The following is a 25,777-nucleotide window of genomic DNA, read 5'->3' on the forward strand; positions in this document are numbered from 1 at the left end:
CTTCTTTGCTTAGAACTGGGTTTCCATTTGAGCTCTTGATTTTCATACAAGTAGCTCTCTTTCCTCGAAAGGTCTTTTTAATTTTCCTGTAGGCAGTATCCAACTTGCCCCTAGTGAGATAAGCCTCTACATCCTTACACTTGTCACTGATGATATGCCCGTGAAAAACTCTCTGGCCGACAATAGGGGTGCTACATGCTGGAATGCACGTATCGCTGATTACATACAACCAATTGGTACATACGCACCACTTTAAGTTCCGTTATCCATGTCAGTCGTCGAGGATAGTGTGAGCACCATTACCCACTTTACACCATTTGCGGGGCTCCAGAAGACCCGGTTCGCTGTTCCGCCAGGAAAGCCGCAGCTATCGCTAGGACGACTTGACCTCCACCTCGCTAACGCGCTGCCTGCCGTGCCCCAGCCACGTGCTGGTGCAAGGTGGCGACGCGGCGGTCGCCGCTCTGTATGCGGCGGGGCGGCTCCAGATCGCGGCAGGGTGGCGCGCGCTGCGGCGCAGACGGCCGCTTTGTCGCACGGCCTCCCACTCGCCGCACGTAGCGGCCAGACAGCCCCGGCCGCCGGGGGCGACTGTTGCGCGGACTGCATACTGAAGCCGCATCGCCCAGCCTGCGGTCCGCTGCGCGTCCCCCTTGTGACCTAACAAACACGCAACCTCCACTACTGGTCCCCTTCCTCCAGGCGAGAAACTGCTGAAAATTCCTATCGCCCCCACGCCTGGATCCCTCTCGAATGGAAATTCGCAAGAGTGCAAGAGTCATTCACATGCCGTAACTTACTGCGCACATATGTGCGGTCTCAGAGAGGTACGTCGGAGAATTAACTGTTATAGACAGCACAAATTGCGCACGATATCTCAGTAGTTCTTTATACTTCTCTACACATATTTTTCGGGATTATATTTTATTCTTTTCGAAAAGAGCCGGCCGCGGTGGTCTCGCGGTTCTAGGCGCGCAGTCCGGAACGGTGCGACTGCTACGGTCGCAGGTTAGAATCCTGCCTCGGGCATGGATGTGTGTGATGTCCTTAGGTTAGTTAGGTTTAAGTAGTTCTAAGTTCTAGGGTACTGATAACCACACCAGTTTTCGAAACGATGGTGAATTCAAAGCAAAAGTGAGGCGCATTCATTAAGTTTTCAAAGAAAGGATTCAAAGTCAGAAAGACATTCGACGTTCACAGAAGTCTCTTTTTCCCCTGTGCCTTTCAGTCTGACACTAGCGGTTCTTTCCGTGCCTTTACGACGAACCTGCGCCTACCTGTGAACATTGTCTCAGCATATCATCATACATTAATATACAAGAGGCACTGCCTAAATACCAAGCAAAAAGTGGCAGCCAGGAACAATATCATCAGAAATCTAACAGGCACAACGTGGGGAGCACACGCCAACACTGTGAGAACCTCTTCCCTCGCGTTGTGTTACTCTGCCGGAGAATACGCAAGCCCAGTGTGGTTCAATTCTTGCCATGCCAAAACAGTAGTTGTTGCTCTTAATGATACTTGTCGTATCATCACCGGGTGCCTGAAGCCTACTCTGGATAAACTGTACAGCCTCGCGGGAATTGCACCCCCCGACATCCGCCGGGAGGTAGCAGCAAAAAGCGAGAAGGAAAAATCAGAAACTTCAGCAGCTCACCCCCTATATGGCTATCAGCCAGCAAACCCATGACTAAAATCCAGAAAGAGCTTCCTTAGATCTACCGAGGCTCTAAGTTGGGGCACCACAGCAATGCCGAATCGAACTATGGCGTGCAAGGCTTACTAGTACTGTGGGATGGATTACACCAAGCGAAAGACTACCACCCGGCTACACAGAGAGTTGGAGTACATGGAGATCCCTCAACAGACTACGCTCGGGTGTCACGAAATGTAAGAGCAATCTGACCAAATCGGGTTTCCTAGAGGAGCCGCCCCTCTGCGAGTGTGGAGCAACGCAGACGACCTCCCACCTGCTCCAGTGTACCCAATGTCCAGCAGCATGCACAACAGAAGACTTGCTACATGCAACGCCAAATGCAATAGAGGTCGCTAACTCCTGGGCGGCAAAAGTGTAAATAATTATCTTGTAAATGTATCTACAAACAACATGTAAATATTGTACATTATTTTATATATTGTAAATGCTTCAGACACGAATAATAATAATAATAATCAGTAGGGAAGCCGAGCGAAACCTACTGTACTTCGACGTGAACCAGGCTACAATTAAAGTCACTAAGTTTCCACACGAAATGAGAGGTTGAAAATTTTGTCCTCAATTAATATATTCTGAAACTTAGGTGAATAAGTACCACTGCCAAGCCTGTGCTACTCTTAACACAGTCACTCACAATCCCTTTCACTCACGTTAGCAAGTTTATGGTGTTGCATTTTCCGAAAACGTAATAGCTACAAAAATACTGATTGTTTTTCATTGAGAATGCTCGCCAGATATTAAGTCTGTCGGTACCAAATGCAGTCACAGTTTTTAGCCACCGACCTGCTCAATACGCCACGCGGAATATAAGTCTTTTCTCGTCACAAAATTAACTTCAAAATTCCGAAATTTCTACACATCCATCGGAGTAATTATGCCGTCACTTTACCACACTTTTAATATATGCAACACTGCTAGATCCGGCAACTTATCATTTCCATCGGAACTACTACTACACACGTCCGAACTGTTTCATGGCTAGGCTCCGACTCTTCTCTAGAATACTCTAAGTCTTCTCTGCCAGCAGAGAAAGGCGCGCGAAGAATATTGCTTTACCATTGGTCAGTTTGCTCCGCTGCCAATAACAAAACAACATTCTCCCGCTTCAGTCCGCGCTTTTCAACAATAACCAATCGCGAAATAGTAAACCTAACGACTGCACTTTTTGCCGACGTATTTAACTAATATGCTGAAGTTTTGTTAATGCATAAATTTATTTACTATTGTTATTTATACCTGAATTAACTTTCCCTTTACCATAAACTTACTTTACAAATCTATTCTACAAAAATCCGCTTTGTCCATATCCATACTTCTTGGAAATCTTCTCACACTAAATCCTACTGCATAACTCGTTAAACAATTGTCTTCCTATTCACCTTAAACCACACTCACGCATCATTCATACTGCTAAAACACATTTATAACATTTTACATACACAAAAAGACATAATAACACTTTATGAAAATACATGAACAGTTTATGAAAAAGATTATATTACTTTAGTGTACTCTAGTGGGCACAATCGAAACTAAAATCACAGTCCCCCTATCCAATATTGTCCTCTATCGGCTGATACATAAACTACGTGCGCGTCCAGTCTCGCGTCACCATCTGTTACTATCCAGCTCTCACACACATCTCCCACTTAACCGCCTCCAAGGCAGGATCGCTATACGGCGTTACGCCTCACATTCTGTTATTTGCTACATGTATACCAATCTTTCCCTTCTTCTGCATTTTTTACCCTCTACAGCACCCCCTAGTACAATAGAATTAGGCAGTGTGGTCTTCACAGTCTTGTCAGTGTTTCCCAAACGTATATTCCTTTCCTCGCCGATTCTGTGGAACTTCTTCACCCCTTGCCTTATCAGTCCAACCAATTCTCAACATCCTTCTGTCGCACTACATCTCAGATGTTTCTGTTCTATTCTGTTCTGGTTTCCCCATACTCCATGATTCACTGCCACACTATACTTTCCAGCAAACGCACATTCTCAGTAACTTGTTTGTCGAATTAAGAACTATGTTTGGTACTAGCAGACCTCTCTTTGTCAGGAATGCTCTTTTTGTCACTGCTAGTCTGGTTTTTATGTCCTGCTTGCTCCGTCCATCATGGGTTCGTTTCCTGCCTAGCCAGCAGAATTCCTTAACTTCATCTTCTTCGTTATCATCAATTACTATCTTAAGTTTCTCGTTAGTCTCATTTCTGCTGCTTCTCGCTACTTTCTCTTTCTTCGGTTTACTCAAGAGATTGTTTATTCCATTCAATAGGTCCTATAATTCTTCTTCACTTTTTACTGAGTATAGAAATTTCATCAGCATATCTTATTATTGATATCCTTTCACACTGAATTTTAATCCAACTCTTGAACCTTTTTTTATCTACATACCCTTTTTACATACCTTTTTATTCAAGTAATTCGTTCTTTATCTTCCACTCTTATCATTCCCTCTGATCTACATATTGTAGGATTATTACGCTCCTTTTCTGCAGCTTACCCCTATTTTTCTCAGAATTTCGGACATCTTGCACCATTTGACACTGTCGAACGGCTTTTCCACTCGCCAGACCCTATGAACGTGTCTTGCTTCTTCTTTAGTTTGGCCTTCATTATCAACCACAACGTCAGAATTGCTTTCGGGCCCCTTTACCTTTCCTAAGGCTAAAAAGATCATCTAGAAGAGCTATAATTTTCTTTTCCATCCCTATGTGTGTTATTCGTGTGTGCAACTTGGATGCGCGAGCTGTTAAGTTGATTGTAGGACAATTCTCACATTTGTCGCCCCTTCCGTTCTTCGGAATCGTTTGTATAATGTTTTTCCGAAAGCCTGATGAAGTATCACCAGTCACATACAATCTTTACACCAAGGTGATTAGTCGTTTTGTTGTAATTTCCCCCAATTATTTTACAAATTTCGACCAAATGTTACCTAGACCTCCTGCCTCATTTGATATTAAATTTGGCAAAGCTCTTTTAATTAGCTATCGCTTCCATTTAGACTCCTGTTCCGTCTTCTGTCACATTATCAGACGAGTCCTCCCCTTCGTAGGGGCCTTCAATGAACTCGTTCCACTTGTCCACCCTCTTCTCAGCATTTAACAGTCCAATTCTCTTTCCACTTTTCATGTTGTAGCCGAATGCTGGTTTGAACGTTCTGTATCTTGGCTTAGTCTTTCTGACAATCATTCATTTTTTTTCTCATATTTTTCATGCAAACATTGCGTCTTAGATTCCCTGCATTTCTGACCGATTTCATTCCTAAGTGACTTTTGTTTATATATTTCTGAATTAACCTAAACAGTTTTGTACTTCCTTGTTGTGTCAATCAACTGAAATATTTGTTCTGTTACCCGTAGTTTTCTCGCAGTTACCTTTCTTGTACCTATGTTTTTCGTTCCAACTTCTGCTGTTTTTAGAAATATATATTCCTCTTACTTAGTAATGAGAAAAAAAGGTAGGCTAAAGTTCAGAAAACTAGTCAGGAGAATCAATGCTTAAAGAAGTGTGATACAGCAGTACTTAGAAATGAAGAGATACGCTTGATGTGCCTATGACTGTAGATACTACTTACTGAGCTATTAATTATCGCAGTATCTACAGTCATAGGAACTTCAAGCGTATCTCTTCATTTCTGAGTACTGCTGCATCACACTTCTTTAAGCATTTATTCTCCTGACGAGTTTCCTAAACTTTAGCCAACTATTTTTCTCATTACTAAATTATGATCTACGTCCATATCTGCTCCTGAGTACGCCTTACAATCCAATATATGATTTCATAATCTCTTTCTGACCATGATGTATAATAACAGAAATCTTTCGGAATCTTCCAGCCTTTTCCAAGTATATCTCATCCTTCTGTGAATTGTCAACAGAGTACTCATCATTACTAGCTGAACTTCACAGCAGAACTACAGATACCAGGAGTTTTCACCGTTTGTAACGAAACAAGTGTTCTTACCACACTGTATAAATTGTTTCCATTCAATAAGATACTCTATTTCCTAACTTGTCATTGCAAGTATTAGCCGTGCATTGATCGATCACGATACATTGAAGGCTATGAGGTGTTAGAGCAATCTCGGTAAGCGATAACAGTGGTACAAGTGAGCTCACTAGCACTGTACTGGCTTGTGGCATACATTACGTTGCAGAAAGATCTATTGTGATGGCCAAGAATGACGATAAAAAGTACTACGACATCGAAGCCACAGTTGAAAACTGAAAATTGATCATACGGCTGAAATTCTCGTTAGAGGCTATAAGCAGTGATCATTACCTGCGAAAAGACTAAGTATATTTTTTATTGGTCCACTTGAGTGTATCACTGTGTAATAATTTTCGTTCTACGACGCCAAATTGTAAAATTCCTGACCTCATCTCTCTGTTTGTAAAGATATGTAAACTGGTACTAAATAAAACAACTTCGAAAATTTTATTACTGGCATCATTGAGTAATACATCGTAGTCCTGCCAAAGAAACTTACAAGTTATTTTGTTAGAAATATTTATAAAAAAATTGGAATCAATGTTGTAGAAGAACACACCAAATGTACTGTGCAATTTTTCTTACCTAGAACAGAAAATTTCGGTACTGGCATTTTTGTCTGCACGGCTTTTCTTTTGTTGAATGAAGATTTAATCACATCATTGTAGGCTTGTTTTGACATCAAGATTAATGTGTTTATAATAATACAAACCTCATTTCTATATAGAGACTGACCAGATATTATAACGTTATGCGGAAGTATTGATTACTAGATACGCTACTAACAAAAGCCCCACCTCAGTAGCTAAGCATCTTCTGTGCTAATCAGGTTGTGGTTACTGATTATTTCACAGCACATGCATTTATAAGTGTATCAAGTTTACAATACAGGTGTTTTGTGCACTTGAAAGTATTCCTTTTCCCGTTAGTTAACTCAGTACATATATGGTGTCCACATTAATCATTTGTAGTGTAACACCGTCTCTCAAAGTGTTGCCCGTTAATACACTATTAGCCATTAACATTGCTACACCAAGAAGAAATGCAGATGATAAACGGGTATTCATTGGACAAATATATTATACTAGAACTTACATGTGATTACATTTTCACTTAATTTGGGTGCATAGATCCTGAGAAATCAGTACCCAGAACAACCACCTCTGACCGTATTAACGGCGTTGATACGCCTGGGCATTGAATCAAACAGAGCTTGGATGGCGTATGCAGGCACAGTTACCATGCAGCTTCAACACGATACCACACTTCATCAAGTGTAGTGATTGACGTGTGACGAGCCAGTTGCTCGGCCACCATTGAACAGACGTTTTCAATTGGTGAGTGATCTGGAGAAAGTGCGGGCCAGGGAGCTGTCGAACATTTTCTGTATCCAGAAAGGCCCGTACAGGACTTGCAACATGCGGTCGTGCATTATCCTGCTGAAATGTAGGGCTCCGCAGGGATCGAATGAAGGGTAGAGCCACGGGTCGTAACACATCCGAAATGTAACGTCCACTGTTCAAAGTGCAGTCAATGTGCACAAGAGGTGACCGAGACGTGTAACCAATGGCACCCCATACCATCACGGCAGGTGATACGCCAGTATGGTGATGACGAATACAAGCTTCCAATGTGCGTTCGCCGCGATGTCACCAAACACGGATGCGACCATCATGATGCTGTAAACAGAACCTGGATTCATCCGAAAAAATGAGGTTTTGCCATTAGAGAACCAGGTTTGTCGTTGAGTACACCATTGCAGGCGCTCCTGTCTGTGATGCAATGTCAAGGGTAACCGTAGCCATGGTCTCCGAGCTGATAGTCCATGCTGCTGCAAACGTCTTTGAACAGTTCGTGTAGAATCTTTGTTGTCTTGCAAACGTCCCCGGCGATCGGTATTACCCTCCTGAACCCACCGATTCCATATTCTGTTAACAGTTAATGGATCTCGAGCAACGCGAGCAGCAATATCGCGATACTATAAAACGCAATCGCGATAGGCTTTAATCCGACCTTTATCAAAGTCGGAAACGTGATGGTACACATTTCTCCTCCTTACACGAGGCATCACAACAACGTTTCACCAGGCAACGCCAGTCAACTGCTGTTTGTGTACGAGAAATCGGTTGGAAACTTTCCTCATGTCAGCACATTGGAGGTATCGCCACCGGCGCCAACCTTGTTTGAATGCTCTGAAAAGCTAATCATTTCCATGTAGCAGCATGTTCTTCCTGTCTGTTAAATTTCGCGTCTCTAGCACGTCATCTTGTGGTGTAGCAATTTTAATGGGCAATAGTGTAACTTTGCTCTCTTCCTCATTTTTTTAATAACATTATTTTGACGATTTCTTCAACCGAAATACTAATTTGCATTTTAGAAAGAAGTATACAAACTGAATAACAATTGTAAGTAGTTACTACATGCGAGTGTCAGCCAAGGGTCAACTATAGGCGAATACGCGTCCATATTAGGAAAAATCTGGGCGGGGCATCTCAAGTGGGCTCATGTTGAGTGGACTAACTCACATGAAAATCGTGTACAATAAACGTGTGAGCGAGTATTGCAAAAATTTTGCGTACATCAGTAAATGAAAATATTAACCGCTTTCTAAATTGAAAAGAGGTTGTAGGAAAAACAGTTTATGGTAGTTTTTCACACGTTAACCTTTTCGCGGCTACGGGCGTACATGCATGCCTGATGGGTAGAAAGGTCAGACGGGTACTGGCGTAGATGTACTACAGCGGGCGGAAAGTCCACACGGCTACGGGTATTCATGTACGCCCGGCAGGCGGAAAGTACAGACGGCTAATGGCAGTCATATACGCCACAGCTCGGGAGCAGGTAAACCTACACAACAGAACGGCTACTCGCTGTTGTACGCTTTTCCGACAACACTGTCATTATCTGACCCTCTTTGTAATGTAGGAAAGCGCTTTAGTTTTCACCTCCCGTGGGTCCATTTTGCTTACGATGCGAGGTGCCGGAGCTAGAGGTGTATTTAACACTAAATTCTTCTAGAATCTACATATGTAAATGATGCTCTAAGGTCCCCTCCGCCCCCCCCCCCTATTCTAACTCCGATTTTTGCTGTTGCACATGGATTAAAAAGATACACGATCTGACTGTAATCGTCCCTGCAAGTGGAGTAGAAAAGAGTTTGCCAGCTGCAATAATTTAATTTGATAAATAAGTTAAATAAAGGAAGGTTTCATTAACGTAGTGAGAAATGATAGGGGTGCTCTACCGATTAACAGAATGAATGTTCTGTCCAAAATAACAATATTATTTACCAAGACCAAACACAAAATAATAAACAAAAACACATGAAACATTTACAATACTTCAAATTGGCTCAAATTGCATACTCAAATAAATGCTGTGAAGGTGAAGTTGTCCCTAAACTAGATTGTAACGTTTATGACGAAGTGGTATGTGGAGCCAATTCCTTGCAACTCAAATCTTAAGAGAGAGACACAGCTAACCCAACATTAATTGCTGCTACATTAGCGAGAACTCAGACAAGGAACACTCAAGACAGAACAAAGTTAGAAAAGACAAACAGGCGCGCCCTGCTGAGCTCTGATTATCACCTAGCAAAATTGCCTGCTTTGCCGGTGCTGCGGACGTACATTGCCAAGCTGGCTTCTTAACTGCACGGACACGATCTGGCGTACTGGAGGCGATGGCTGGTTACTTCGAAGTCCCGTCGTGGTGACGATAATGTCGCGAGTACAGTCCGAAGCAAATTATCCTGGTCTGGTTGTTCCAGACTAAAGACCTCCTAGCAATACAAATGCGCCTCTGAGGGAGACGAAGAAGGCTCGCCACACAATCACTGACGGTACAGTGATTGATTTTAACAAGCGAAGTCACTCCGATACAGTCAACTTTAGCCAAAACTGCTCCAGACAGACAACATAGGCCGCTTGTACGCAGAACGCTCAATTGCCAACTGTACTCGGAAAGTTACGTTGAAGTCGAAACTTCAGCGACTTCGTTAAACAGTTACAATCAAATAAAAGAATATTAGACAGCCAACGGAAGGCAGGCTGTCCAGAGCAGCGAGAGCTCAGTCTTGTAACCTACTCCGACCGAAAGCTGAGAGGCGACTACCACAAGAGCACCCGTACAAACTGAACACATAACATTCCCGCCCCCACGACAGTGGCCGTGGTCAAACGTTCCAATCAGCAACTCGAAAACCTACGGAAAATTCCACTCTATTGCCGGAGCACTACCATTCCACCAATGGAGATCCTTTGCGCCAATTTCTGCCCTGATTTTGCTACGTCACAGAGCTATGTCCTGAGCAAACCAATCACAGTTACGATTTGGCAGAAAACGCTGGAATTTGGGCGGCAAGACTGCCTGGGGACACAAGTCATTCCCACGCCTCGCTGGTAGCCCGCCAGAAAGTGTTTTCGCTAAGTTTCTGCGAATTATCGGAATCTCTAGCTCAACCGCTCCTTCAGGCTCCTGCGGACGTGTCTCCGCAGCTCTACTGACAACGTCGGCGTCTGGAAAGCATCCACTCGACTCCCTCACACCCGTCGGCTTAACCCTTTCAAGATCAGCAGAGCCCGCCTGTCACCGGACCACCCGGCTGACGAGAGCCGCTGCGTGGGAAGTCCGCGTGTGAAGGAATAGCAACTTTGCACCGCATGCAGTTAGAGATGAAAATGGAACTACTCAGAGTAAGATAGAAATCTAAGAGGGGGCTTCTGCTCATAGAGGGAGGATTATTTATGATGTAGCCAACTTCACCTTCTTAATATGGAACTCTAACACTCACATCACACATCCATACCCAGAGAGCTCCTTCCAAACACCGATTCACACAGACATTCACGCTCTAAATATGGCCCGGGCACGTGAGCCAAATATGGAGCAGTTTATTCTTTACAATCAGTGTTGCAGTGCTCGGCAATTGAATGCCCAAGATGTTACAACAATTTCAATCATTAAACTGACCTGAACTCAATCATACATGATAATATTTAAGTTAACAATCTCTTTGTGAGCTTTCAGAATCTAATTACAACCTCCGATTCATTCTATCTCCCTGCAGCAAGAATAACCTTTACAAAATGTTCCCTGAACTGATGGTCCATTCACGATGACAGTGGTGGTATCTGCTTCAGTTTATGGGGACTTCAGGCACACTGTTTGCCTACACACAACAAAAAAATTCAGAATACGAAGAAAACATGCTGTAGAGAACAATACAGTAATTTGTAATTTGTGCGCCCTACTGTATCACCTACATCAGAATTACAGTGCAAATTCACAAACACATACAGGGTATAACATACATTACAAAAACAATACTAGAGAAAGAAATTTAAGAAAAAAAAAACGAGGTTCATGGGGTGTCAAGCTGTGCTTGTACATTGCACAATGTTCACGACTGTGCTGAGAATGTGGCACTGAATCACATTGTTGGAAATATTCGAAGCACTTCACAAACTCGTTAGTTTCTCTGAGGGGGTTGGTATGTTGAGTCATATGCACTGATGCACATGGTTCTATGTCTTGGGCATCGGAGGGGGGCTTTTGGTATGGGGCCACAGTACTGACATCACATCGGGCTAAACGTCGGCTGTTGTTGCTACGTTGTTGCAACAGCAATAGGGTGTGCTGGAGCATCTGCAGTACTCTGTTGAAATTGTACCAAGACACACGCGTATGATCACGGCAGTACGGTAGGAAGACATAGTGATAGGCTCTCCTCACGTCGATTAATTGTCTCTGAGGTCTACTAGTTTGGATGCATCACTAGTTCAGGTCTCTTCTTTCCCTGGACAGTACTTTACGTTTCCCAATAATGCAGTTCGACGAGGGATGATGGCACGTGGAGCAACTCCACAAGTGTGTGAGGTCATCCAGACTGGATCGAACTAGGAGCAACGATTGCTACAACTGCTCTCTAAGTGAGAGGAGAAGTTAGAAATGAGACAATCCATTTGTTAGAGTTTGTGGCACGATACTGCTTTGTGTATGCAGATCGGCCAATGCTAGTGAGTTGTAAAACTCAAATAGATGATTATATAGCGTCCCTTTCTGTCCTGAGGCACATGAGGCGCAGGTTCTGACACCTTATGTCATCTTCGTGTACTCACGACAACGTGGTCTGCCGTAGGGAATCCCTCCAAACGGCTGCCGCGTCCGGAGAGCTAGCTGGCTGTTGCGTGCTGGTCGCGTGTCAGTGTCAACGGCCAGCCACGCTTTCGCTTGTGGTCCGGCGAGGGCTGTCTGCCGCCTAATCCCTCAGGTATACGGCCCGGAGACTGTCAGCTTGTAGGACCGGACGCTGCGGCACCCTTCTCGTCAGGTGGCGCGCTGACGCTCCCCTTCTTGCAGATAGCCGATGATCTCTTTTTTTTTCTAACTTTTCCCCATGACCTTCTATGTTATAATAAATTTACATAACGGTACATTGATGGTCGGTCATTTCAGACACTCTTATTTGAAGTTTATAGTTATCAATCTATGGCTATCATTATAACAAAATCTTGGTATATCTAATCTAGACATGGAAATAATCTATCTTGATATTTGTGTAGAGACCGATCTCACTACTGTACGTGGTGTGTGACGCTATATTGGCTGATCAACTAAATGCTTGCAGGCACGCGTCAGTGCACTGCAAGATTGTGGTATATTGCTTGATTTCGAGGATGAATATGAGCAGTATAGTTTTTGCAGTGATGCGCCAACATCGTTTTCTTACAAGTCGGGGTGAACCTGTGGGCGTTTGTTTCCATTGGTGCCCTAGAAGGTAGAAATGCGGGCATAAAGCCTACCATGCCAATGTGCTGGTTGGAGATTTAGCGTGCTGCTTGTGATTGTCGCAGATGAATAACCAAGGAATTATACTTGGAGATTCGTGACATACTGTGTAGCTGGTGTGTGGTGGACGACGGAATCCTCAACAAGAACCAGTCCAGGCTTGGTCATATTACATTGTCTCTGGAAAGGTGTGCTTTGATGGCGAAAACCGCATCACATAGAAAAAGAAGTTGAAACTATAAATTTATTGTCTTGTATAGCCATGGCTAATCCAGTCTCTGGAGTTTCAGTGAGGCGTAGTGAGAACTAGGAGGCCATGTCGTACGGCGCGCACATCACTGTCGTCAATAGCGGCGAGCAGCGGGACATCTCAGCGTCACAGGAATTATGTAAGAGTGTTGTATAAGGTAAAAAAAATAGAGAGTACCATACACTAGGATAAGTTAAACTTCAGGATTTAACAGTAACTAGATCCTTAATATAGTGTGGGTTTTCTATCACAAGTGTTTGGCGCGCGCCTGTTGTCTTACGAAGTGGTTATGGCCGCTATGGAGCGTATCACGACTTCTCAGAACGCTTCTAAGAGCACGTTCTTGTATGCACCCGTTTGTACAACATCTCCTCACTCAACATTATCACTCAACATGGACACCAAACAGGAAAGGACAAAATCATTGGTCATGGAAAGGTAGTGTCTCCTACTCCATCGACATTGGAAGTCGCGAACATAAAAAAAAAGGATAGCAGCAGTAAATTCTTATGCAAGACAACGCAGCGTATTAATACTTTGGCAATCTTGATCCATTAATGCAACGATTATTGTTCCCCGAAGAAAGGTTCATATATTTGCCTATTCTACTATGTACACCACTTACACTACTATTATAGCAAGGTTCATGTATTTGCCCATTCTACTGTGTACACCACTTACACTACTACTATTCCACGAATTCCTTTATGTGAGAGATGTGGTGGAGTCCTATGGACTTCTTTCCTTTCAGCGTCTTCAGTTCATAAGCATTCTGGTAAGCTGCTCTCCTTATACGGTACGGGCCGTTGTAAACAGAATAGAATTTTTGGCATTTCATTTTTTGTTTGTTAGAGAGTCGGAAAGATTTCACGAGCATCCTTTGTCCAATTTGGGAGTGTTGTAGACGAGCTCCCCTGCTGCAGCCCGTATCCTCTTGCGAGCCAAATCCACTACGGCTCGGTGCTGCGTTCGCGCCCTTGGAGGGAAGTTTACAACCTCGGTTATCAAGTCCTTAGGAATCCGGTTTTTCAGTACTGTAATGGGTGCCAATTTTGTTATCCTATGGGGTGCCTCATTGATCACTTCCTGGAAGTCTTTAAGGAAAATGTCCCATATCGTGTGCTGTTTGTTACAGTACAATCACCTCAAGTTTCCGAGTTCCTTAATAACCCGTTCTGCAGCATTCGAGCTCCGATGGTGTGAAGGTATAAAAATGGGATAAATTTTATATCGACGCAACTTCTCCCTCCATGTTTTTGACTTAAACTGTAGCCAGTTATCAGAAATTATTCTACTCACATGACCAACCTCTGGTAGGAAATCCTGTATTATGGCTCTTGATACAGTTCGTCCTGTCGCCCTCTTCAGTGCCGTAAAGGTAAAGTATTTGGACGTTAGTTTAACATACACTAACACGTAAGTATATCCTCTTCTTGTTCTTGGCAAAGGCCCCATCAAATCTGTTGCTGCTAATTGTCTTAATTTGGTCGGTACGATTGGGTATAATGGTGCCTGCATCCTCACAGTGGTGTGCTTAGCCTTTTGGCAATCTTTACACACCGACAGTACCCTCCGAATTCGACGCTCCATGTTTCGAAAGTAACACATGGTCCTTAGCCTGAGATTGCACTTGCGTGGTCCGAAGTGTCCATAGCTGAGGTGAGTATGCCATATAACCTTGTTTATTAGGTGTTCAGGGATGCATACCCCCCATTCAGAGTCATTGGCATAATTTCGGTGGAAAATTATGCCTTTCCGCAAGAGGTAGAACTGCCTGACGGCGGCGTGTCTTCTGTCTATCCATTTCTGTTTCAATAACACTAGGGCAGGGTAAGTCTTGCTCCTTCTTGATGTCCTGCATAATTCAGGTAATAAAATTTTCAAAGGCTACTTTCTGCATATAGAAAAGGCAGTAGTGATTTTCCTCCAGTTCTTCTCTCATGTTGTGCTCAAATCCGATCGGTGACCGTGATAAGGCGTCTGCAATAATGTTCTGACTGCCGGGGATATATTCTATCGAAAAATTGTAGTGCTGCAGATATGATGCCCACCTAATGAGCTGCCTGATAGCTTTGCAGTCATCAGGAACGTGAGTGCCTTGTGGTTTGTGTAGACCCTCGCCTTGCGACCAAACAGAAGGTATCGGAATTTTTCAAACGCCCATACAATAGCCAGCGCCTCTAACTCGGTTACCGAGTAGTACCTCTCACTCGTGGCTAGTACTCTGCTACCAAACGCAATTGTCTTCCACACCCTGTTTGCTTCATGTACATAGTCTTGGAACACCATGACACCCAGACGTGAGTATGAACTGTCCGTTACTATGCAAACCTCTTCTGCTAAATTAGGGTGTGAGAGGATGGGTGCTTGTAATAATGCGAATTTTAATGCTTTCCATTCGGATTTGGCCGCCCTATCCCATTCCCAAGGAATCTTCTTTCCTGTAAGTTGATGCAACCTAGGACTGCTCTGAGTTTTGACATGTATAAAGCGGTTGTAAATATTTATGATCCCTAAGAACTCCCTTAACTGCTTCTTTGTAGTAGGAATGGGAAACTTTTCAATCGCTTCGATCTTTTCGGGATTTGGCGCAATGCCCTCACCCGTGATGATATGTCCTAGAAATTTGACAGAGGACGTCCCAAAATTCGATTTTTCGATATTGATAGTCACTCCGTATTCCTTGAATGTCGCAAGGAGTTCACCGAGGACCGCATTGTGCTCTCCCCAAGATTTCTCCGCGATCAGCAAATTGTCCACATAGCTGGCGACATGACGTTTCAAATTATCGCTTAGTATACCGTCCAGCCCCCAAATGAATGCGGCAGACGAAATGTTCAAACCAAATGGTAGACGACGAAACCGGTAACATCTACCAAATGCTAAAAAGACTGTGTACTGTCTGCAATTTGGGTGGAGCTCGATCTGCCAGAAACTCGATTTTAGATCAACTGATGAAAAGATTGATATTCCATGGAAGTTTTGTAAAAGTTCCTCTAATCGTTCCGGTCTGTCTTTTTCGGGTTCTATTATGGTATTAATCTTTCGCGAGTCCAAGACTAAACGAATACTACCATCTGCCTTCTCGACTACTCTTAACGGGTTATTATAGGCTGAAGCCGCAGGTTCTATTAATCCTTCTCTCAGCATTCGCGTAATTTCAGCTGCTACTTTCTGTCGATATGCCAAGGGGATTGGGTAGCGTGGCACACGAAGCTGGTTGTGCGCACGTACACGGAATTCATGTTGGAAGTTCTTTATTGATCCTGTCTTGGGAATGAAAAATTCCGCATGTTCTACAAGTAATTTATGAAGTTCTTTGCGGTGGTCGCACCTTATATTCTTTATTGCTTCCACTTTTTCTCCTATTTTCTCCTGTATTTCTCCCATTTTTCCGACTTCATTCTCATCCGTGTCCTCTCGCCTACCCGCAACGTCGACCTGTTCTTCCTTTCTGTCTTTCAGACACGCATAGTTTATCCGTACACAGTTAGACGGTACTTGAGCTGGGATCAGCTGGTCGTCGAACTTAATGTGGACGGGATTCCCTTTCCTCAAAACCACTTCACCTCGTCCTAGATCAACTATCGCTTCATGCTCATTTAGGAAGTCCGTTCCTATTATCATGTCGATCGCCAGATTTGGCACGATCCAGAAGTTAGACTGTATTTTGCGTCCTTAGCAGGAGAATTCCAGTCTTGTTTGTTGGGTGACCTCCGTATATTTACCCGCTAATGCCCCTTTTATTTTGGTTTTCTTAACCGATAGGTCAGGCCAGTCCACCTCCTGAGAGCACCTCTTGTATGCTGCCTCAGATATAGCTGTTATGTAGCTTCCACTACTTTTTCAGCTATTGCTACTGTGATAAGAGGCTGCCGATCCTGTCGAGGAGTTGTTTTACGTTCTTCGAGCAGGATTTCTGATAAATCTTCGTAAGTTATCATCCGTAGTTGGCCAGGTCCGTGATTACGTGCGAAATTCCGGCGGCCTGTGTTCGCACTAGTCTGGCGTCAATCCCTTGTTAAGCTCTCCCTCTGACGTGCATTAGGATTTGAGGGTCTAGTTTCAATCTCCTGACTCCACTGTTGTCCTTGGTTTCGCTCTCTCCAATTACGGTCGCTTTGTCGTTCGTTACTCCTCCTATCCCAGATTCCTTGTCTAGATTGACCCTGTTTCCTAACGTTTTGGTTTCCGTGTCTCTGGTTTCCATAACCTGGAATAGCGTAACCTTGACTTCCGTAAACCTGTTTTCCTAACTGACCAGTGCGATTATGCGATGTTTTGTCGTCTTCCCTTCCTGGACTGTGGTATTTGTTACTTTGTCCCTTCTTCCTTTCCTTTGCGTCTTGTTTATTAAAGACTACTTCGAGTTCGCGCAATAGACTCTTGAATGCTTCTGTGTCAGATCCACACTTCCCGACAAGTGTCTGTTGGTACCTATCTGGCAATTTGGAAAAGCAAAATTTAATGATTTCTCCGTTGCTTTATGGACTACCTAAAAATTGATTCTTCTTGAGTAAATCATCAAGAAATTTGGTTGCGCTCCTATGCCTGGACACTTTCAGTTCAGGACAAAATATAATTTCCTCTTTAATCCTGTCTTGCGTTTCCTTTGACCAGTAGGTCCGCAGGAATGCACCAACAAATTCCTGATATGTCCGACACGTCACTGCCACACCCCGCATCTTTTCCGCGGCTTGACCTTCGATGTGTCCACACATGAACTCTGATTTTGCCTGGGTTGGCCATGATGCCGGTAATGAATTTGTAAACTGCATCACCAAACTCTTCGGATGGATCGACCCTCCATTATCTTTGAACTTATGGAATTTTAGTATCGACAGGAAGTGATTGTGATCAAAATCCTGTCTGATCCTCGCACTGGTGTTGTCACTCGTTTCCGATACTTGCACGTCTGCTGAGTGTCCTGTTCTATCTTGCTGATAACTGTGATGTGCTACCTCTGTATCACAGTGGACGTGGCACTCAGAATTCACTCTCCTAAGTGGGCTACAATTATTGGAGCTATTACTCGCTGTTTCTGCGTCTGCATTATTAGTTCCGCTCTCGGTCATTGGGCTAGAGCACGGCGGGCTTTTCCTCGGAGACACAATTCTGTGTACTCCATCATTGGTATCCGAACGCGCAGTGCTCCTGTGCCCGTTTTGCTCTAGTTTTGCTATCCGACTATCTACTTCTTCCATTCGTTTCGTGGCGTTCGCAACCGCGATATTACCTTGAGTTTTTAAGAACGCTAGGGATTTTGAGTGGGATTGTGTTGTACGTCGCAAGCGCCCTGCGAGTTTAGAAGTTTCTTCCGCGACATTCATTGCCCCTATTGCTGCCGTTTTGGCCAGGCCTCCTACATTTTGTGCAGACATTGACATTTGTTTTACTTCTCCACATTCTTTCTTTATTGTTAGTAATTCCTCTCGAATTTCTCCTATATGCGAAATTATTGCCTCAGTGTCCTTCTTACGCTGTTCGTCAGCTTCTTCCTTCTCCTTCTTACGCCGTTCGTCAGCGTCTTCCTTCTCCTTCTTTCGCTGTTCATCATCTCCTTCCTTCTCCTTCTTACATTGTTTCTCAGCATCTTCCTTCTCCTTTTTTCGCTGTTCATCATCTTCTTCCTTCTCCTTCCTACGCTGTTTCTCAGCTTCATTCTTCTCCTTCTCACGCTGTTCGTGAGCTTCTTGTTTCATTGATCGTAGGAAGCTCAGTATTGGGTTTATGTCATTTTTTGATCCTCTTCAAACATGGGCGATGTAACTCTGGACACCTGGGCGCTAGAGCTCTGACTTGACCGAGCTGGGCCCTGTCTGCTCTCGTTCGTTTGATTATAAACTTCTGCTGCCGTATCGACCTGTGTGCCTGTCTCTGTTTCATCCTCTGCCTCACTATCATAATCACGGCCGCGACGTTGCTCTAAGATCGCGTCCAAATCACCGTCCTCATCAATGACCCTGTCGTCCTGTCCTGCTAAAAAAGTTCCCATCGCATCTCCGAACCTATCCCCGTCAGTAAACTGCCCCTTATCCATTATCCTATCCTCTTTTGTTTTAGCTTCGTTGGATAATAGTCGTGCCTTACCTCTCGTGATCATTCATTAAAAACTAATTTATCTACAATGCACAATAAAAATAATCTACTGCATATATTTTTTCCACATAGACGTAAAATTTCAACAACGCCGCTCCAACACTGTAATTACATGCACGACTTGTTGCGGTACAGAAATTGCACACAAAACCGACAAAATGTGATGTGGTGCGGACACCACATCAAAGAAACACACAAAACAATGAACAAACAAACAAATATATACGCTGAAAACAAAAACACTGATCATGCTCCGCTACTTAAAACTAATCACGGAACTATAAGAAAAAGATCTTGGGTATTAATAATTTAAAAAAAAGTAGAGAAAAAAATTTGAATGTTCCTACTAAGAATACTGTTTGCTTATCAGTGGTTCACAGGAAAGATCCGAGGCTAAGGGTCGCCATTTTATGCAAGGTCCCGGGGCTAGCAGTGTATTTAACACAAAATTCTTCTAGAATCTACATATGTAAATGATGCTCTAAGCCCCCCCCCCCCCCCTATTCTAGCTCCGATTAACAGAATGAAAGTTCTGTCCAAAATAACAATAATATTTATTAAGACCAAACACAAAATAATAAACAAAACATATTAAACATTTACAATACTTCAAATTGGCTCAAATTGCATACTCAAATAAATGCTGTGAAGGTGAAGTTGTCCCTAAACTAGATTGTAACGTTTATGACGAAGTGGTATGTGGAGCCAATTCCTTGCAACTCAAATCTTAAGAGAGAGACACAGCTAACCCAGCATTAATTGCTGCTACATTAGTGGGAACTCAGACAAGGAACACTCAAGACAGAACAAAGTTAGAAAAGACAAACAGGCGCGCCCTGCTGAGCTCTGATTATCACCAAGCAAAATTGCCTGCTTTGCCGGTGCTGCGGACGTACATTGCCAAGCTGCCTTCTTAACTGCACGGACACGATCTGGCGTACTGGAGGCGATGGCTGGTTACTTCGAAGTCCCGTCGTGGTGACGATAATGTCGCGAGTACAGTCCGAAGCAAATTATCCTGGTCTGGTTGTTCCAGACTAAAGACTTCCTAGCAATACAAATGCGCCTCTGAGAGAGACGAAGAAGGCTCGCCACACAATCACTGACGGTACAGTGACTGATTTTAACAAGCGAAGTCACACAGTAACTCCGATAAAGTAAACTTTAGCCAAAACTGCTCAATACAGACAACATAGGCGGCTTGTACGCAGAACGTTCAATTTTACGTTGAAGTCGAAAGTTACGTTGAAGTCGAAACTTCAGCAACTTCGTTTAACAGTTACAATCTAATAAAAGAATATTAGACAGCCAACGGAAGGCAGGCTGTCCAGAGCAGCGAGAGCTCAGTCTTGTAACCTACTCCGACCGAAAGCTGAGAGCCGACTACCACAAGAGCACCCGTACAAACTGAATACATAACATTCCTACCGCCACGACAGTGGCCGTGGTCAAACGTTCCAATCAGCAACTCGAAAACCTACGGAAAATTCCACTCTATTGCTGGAGCACTACCATTCCACCAATGGAGATTCTTGGCGCCAATTTGTGCCCTGATTTTGCTACGTCACAGAGCTATGTCCTGAGCAAACCAATCACAGTTACGATTTGGCAGAAAACGCTGGAATTTGGGCGGCAAGACTGCCTGGGGACACAAGTCATTCCCACGCCTCGCTGGTAGCCCGCCAGAAAGTGTTTTCGCTAAGTTTCTGCGAAATAACGGAATCTCTAGCCCAGCCGCTCCTTCAGGCTCCTGCGGGCGTGTCTCCGCCGCTCTACTGACAATGTCGGCGTCTGGAAAGCATCCACTCGACTCCCTCACACCCGTCGGCTTAACCCTTTCAATATCAGCAGAGCCCGCCTGTCACCGGACCACCCGTGTGACGAGAGACGCTGCGTGGGAAGTCCGTGTATGAAGGAATAGCAACTTTTCACCACATGCAGTTAGAGAGGATAGTCGAATTACTCAGAGTAAGACAGAAATATGAGAGGGGGCTTCTGCTCATGCTCTCAACGAGTCTAACATTTGGCCAGTCCTCTTTTCGCTTCTGGCGAGACGACAGAGTTCGCATATGTAGCCTTTGCCACGTCGTGACCCATTTTATAGGACAAGGAAATCATGAATGTTCTTATGAATAGTAGCAACGAAGAATGTAGAGATACTTTGGAGGTTTCTTCCGACGAAGAGTTGGATGCGTCTGGGCGTATTGCTGAATCCTCGACACCACGAACAGAAGATTCTTCTTGAGAAGACGTAAAAGGAGATGAAGTACGTGAAACTTCGCCAGGAAAAAGGAAGTATGACTGCACAGAGAATCATCCAGTAACGACACGACACTGTTTTATGAACACATTTGGCGGGTTAAAAGCAGACTCCGAAGAGTCAGAAAGTCTTTTAGATGTTTCTTTTCTTATACTTAATGTACTTGGAATTCGTTTCTGTCATCTGTACACAGACCAATAATTATTACAAATTTATTACTGAAAAAATGACTACAGTACCCAGGAGATTAGCATCCTACAAGCATATAGAGCAAGCAGAATTTTATTGCTTCCTAGCGCGTTCTCTGCTTATGCTCAGAAGTGAAAAGTTAGAAGTGAATGGTTATTGGTCGACAGATTCTTTTTTTCAAACACCAATATTTTCTAACATAATGGCCAGAGACCGGTACAAGTTAGTCCTGCGTTTATTGCATTCTAGTGACAATTCCACCGCACTTCAAGATATTCTTGTAAAAATACGTCTCATTGTAGATCACACAAAAAACAAATTCCGCAAAGCAGTAGTACCCTCTGAAAATCTAGTGATCGACAAAAGTCTGCTACTTTTCAAAGGAAGGCTTCGATTTAAGCAATACATTCAAGATAAACGTAGCCGTTATGGCATTAAAAGTTTCGTATTTTGTCACATACGAACCAATTATATTTAGATGATGTTGTCTACAGTGGTGCCGAAATGGAAATATAATCTGGAAAAGCTGATTAGGGAAAATCTGGCGATGTCGTTTAGAGTTTTTTGTTGCCGTATCTCAACAAAGGTCATATTATTTATTGAAACCACTGGTACTGGGGCCCTCAATCATTCCTGTGGCTCCATGATAAATGTACAATCGCCGTCGGAACAGTATTCTGAAACAGGAAACATATACCATCTTGGCCAGCCAAGCTGAAAAATGGGGAAATGCAGTTTAAGCCCAGTGGAACATTAATGGCACTAAAATGGATGGATCAGGAATAAATCTGGATGCTTTCCAAAGTAAATGGACCTTGTAAATGGAGCTTGTGGAAACAGAGAAGAAAGAAGATAGAACTGGCAAAAACAAGTGAAACCTACCTGTGTTGTCAGCTATAATAAGTCTATGGATTCAGCTGATAAGACAGTGCATCCGAAAGACAATAAAGTGGTACAAGAAAGTATTCTTTCATTTGATTGACTTGTGCGTTTAATGCAAAATTTATTTTCGAAATACAAAAGCAGCAGAAGATATCACTAGTGAAATACCACTTGGAAAGTTGATAAATTTCATAGTCAAACGCCTAAAGGTGCGTTCCCGCGGACAACGAAAGAAGAAAGCCCTCTCCGACTGCAGAATAAAGAGGGACATTATTCAGGGTTTCTTGCAGCAACAGAGAAAAAGGAGACTCCCCAGAGACGCTGTGTAGTATGTACTTCTCATTCACAACGAAAAATGACACCCATAAGATGCTATAAGTGAGATGTGGTTCTCTGAGAGATGCCATCATCCAAAAGATATCACACGCTAAGGAAAGATTACAATGTTTTAGTAACTGTGTACGTTTCAACTAAAGTGACAAATAAAAAAAACAAAAAGTACATCAAAGTAAAAAAAATGGTTATTAACTCAGCCAGAGGCAGTCCAAAGCCTGCTTCAAAATTGAGGATGGGAAACCACTAAAGTAAACCGCACTGAACGTGACGAGCTGAAAAAGTAAACAGCGAGCAAGAAGAACATAGACGATTACTATACGATTTCTCACTGTGGAAAATCGACTTCAGGCTTTTCGCCTGTCGCAAAATGAGTCATCCAGATATATTCTTTGTTTAACTCTGAGTCCGGATACACGACATAATTCGGTTTCAAATTTCTGTAATTATTTTTTATATAAGGTAGTAGCCAGAACTGTTAGGGAATTGGGCGTTTTCGCTAGCCGCTACTCACTATAAAACTGTATTTCTTGAAACACATTCTTTCGATTTTAATGGAATTTTAGTACGTTGTAGACAATTACATCGACGTCTTAAGTCTCGAATTAGAGGAATTACTATTCAAAAAGCTCTCACCATATTTTCTAAACTAGCCGTTTTTCAGCCCATATAAACATGTAACTGAAAGTGCTGGTTAGTATCGAAGTTCTTTTTCGTGGTTATCGGAAACTGTAACCACTGTGACCATACAGGGTATACTGTTTTCCGGGAGAACATTACTGAACAGTGTTTCTGTGAGCGCCAGAAAGTCCACTAAGTACAGAGGACTTAGAACATGTAACACTGAAACGACAACCAATAGACGTTGACCAGGAAAATGCAAAGGAATCAATTAGGTACCCATGTTTGAATATAAAGCAGGAAATAACAGAGTCAGATTAAAGAAATGCAGAAGGCGTAGTTAGGTATCCACCAGAGGAAGAAACAGTGAATATGGTTGAAAGTAGGAATCCATTAAATATTGTAAACACAATAGTGCGCATGTTACACTTCATGTTAGCACAAATAAATACGCAATATAGGCAACAAAGTTAATTAATACAAGCACTAGATACTAAGCAAAATCGAAGCATGAAAACTGTATCTCAATTAGGCCAGTCAATACAAGTTTTGGACAATAAACAATGTCAAAATATATAATCACTAAATGAGGCTTTGCAGCAATGAGAACAGAACAAAGTCAACTGAAAAAGTCTTTTACAACGCTAACAAATTCGTCAGTACAGGCAACTCAAACCAAACACAATGAAGTAGTGAAGGCACTTACAGAACAGGTCACACAATTGGACAGGAGGATAGATGAAAAAGGGAGGTTTAATATATGAATCATTAGAAGTGAACCCATGGGAAGAGGTATAACTGTATGTGGATCAGAGAGTAATGGATGAAGTAACAGAATAGGAAAATACTGTGAATGAAAGAATAGGTAACTGTGAGGAACATATAGGTTTTATATAAACTATTGTCCGTGAAATACAGTCACAAACAAATGATAAGATTAAGGGACTTGGGGACGCAGTAAACGAAAAACTAAAGGAGGTAGAGAACCGAAATAAAATGCTAGTGGAAAAGGCTAGAAACTAGAAATGTGTTATTTCCCCATGTTACATTCCGAGGGGCATACCATAACCAATTACGGATAGAAATAGAAAAATTTAAGGAAGTGGATTCCTAAGAAGTTATTGGAAAGACAGAGAGTAGTGACAGCTGCAAATAGAATTAGTGGTGATGCTAGTAACTGGGCAGTCAAAGCTGCAGAGGAATAAGACCTTAGATGAATTTCTGAATAAATTTGAGAAAGAATTGTGGTCAGGCAGTAAACATTGTGAAATCTACCAGGAGCTTTTAGATATACCACCAAACAGAAGCCAGGGAAGTATGAGTGAATACTGGCAGAGCTTGTGTAGGAAAATAGAACATATAAAGGGATTGAAAACTGAGGAGCATTTATCTCTTGTTTTGCATAGTAAGTTACCTTGGAATATACTGGTTTATGTCAGTCTAGGAAATTATGGCCGAGCCACGTTTTTAAGGAGAGTAGGTGAACTTGATGTATGGAACACCTCTGATGAAAATATATCTCCCAGAAAAGAAAACAGGACCAATAATAATAGTTGCAATAATTATAGTTACCGAAATAACAATAGGGAATATGCTGTGAGAGCAGTAAGATCAGAAAGAGATAGGAGAGGTGGTAGAGATCGTAGTAACAGAGGACGTTACAATACTAGGACGTATTACCCAGATGATAATGAGGGAAACGAAAGACTGCAATAGCGAAGGTCGAGCTGGAGCACATAGAAAGGACAGGCCCCAACAACAGGCACCACAACATCAAAAGCGGAACAATAAGAGAGTGGACAAGGTAAGTAGATCTTATGACGATTCACATATTAATAAGACAAAAATAGGTGGGTCTAAGGAAAGAAATAATCAACACTCTGCTTAGTATGATAAAGACATGAAGTACTGGTGAAAAAAGAATGGCACTCTAAATTAAAATGGGTTCAGGGTTTACTTGAGATGATTAGAGGAAAGGAAGAGTTAACGTAAACTATGAAAAGCTTATCAGGTAGACATAGATGATATTTTACCTGCAGAAGAATATGAAGCTAACGGGAGCTTATTACAAAAGATATATAGTGTTCCCAACGAGATAGTAGCTGAGGCTTGTAAATACATAAGGCACGTAGCGGACAGTGGCACTGGAGAATTAGTAGGAGATTAAGCTGTAGAAACCAGTGATGATACTATAAATATAGAAGCAGAAGAACATGATTAGTTGATAGGTGCATTATGCGACTAAATATAGAAATGAGAAGGAGAATGAGTGAAGAATACACAGGATAAAATAGAGGGAAGGTGTAGTTCGAGTGTGTAGGACAACATTGAAAGTGATATTGCCACTTAGAGTTTTAGTGAATAATTAGAGGATAGTGGGAAACGGCTTTGCCATAGTAGATACACCGGTTCCCGTGAGATCACCGAAGTTAACCGCTGTCGGGCGTGGTCGGTGCTTGGATGCAGGCTAGCATGCGCTGTTGCAATTTTTCGGGTTGCACTAAGCCTCGTGTTGTCAATAGAGGAGCTACTCGACCGAACAGTATCAGCTTCGGTCAAGAATACCATCATAACTACCGGAAGAGCGGTGTGCTGACCCCACGCCCCTCCTATCCGCATCCTCCACTGAGGATGACACGGCGGT

The 25,777-nt window shown here is 42.9% G+C and overlaps 1 protein-coding gene across 1 annotated transcript in view; it reads right to left on the bottom strand.

Annotated features, from left to right (window-relative positions):
- Positions 1-18,451, bottom strand: part of LOC126281649 (uncharacterized) — a 61,270-nt gene extending 42,819 nt beyond the window's left edge. Inside the window, exons 1-2 of the mRNA XM_049980828.1 lie at positions 18,229-18,451; positions 404-640 (exon numbers count right to left, since the gene is read on the bottom strand). Of these exons, the coding sequence (XP_049836785.1) occupies positions 404-640; positions 18,229-18,451 (460 nt within the window). The remainder of the gene's footprint in view (positions 1-403; positions 641-18,228) is intronic.
- Between the last annotated feature and the right edge of the window lie 7,326 nt (positions 18,452-25,777).

The sequence above is a fragment of the Schistocerca gregaria genome, chromosome 1, assembly GCF_023897955.1.
Source record: "Schistocerca gregaria isolate iqSchGreg1 chromosome 1, iqSchGreg1.2, whole genome shotgun sequence".
Taxonomy (NCBI): Eukaryota; Metazoa; Arthropoda; class Insecta; order Orthoptera; family Acrididae; genus Schistocerca; species Schistocerca gregaria.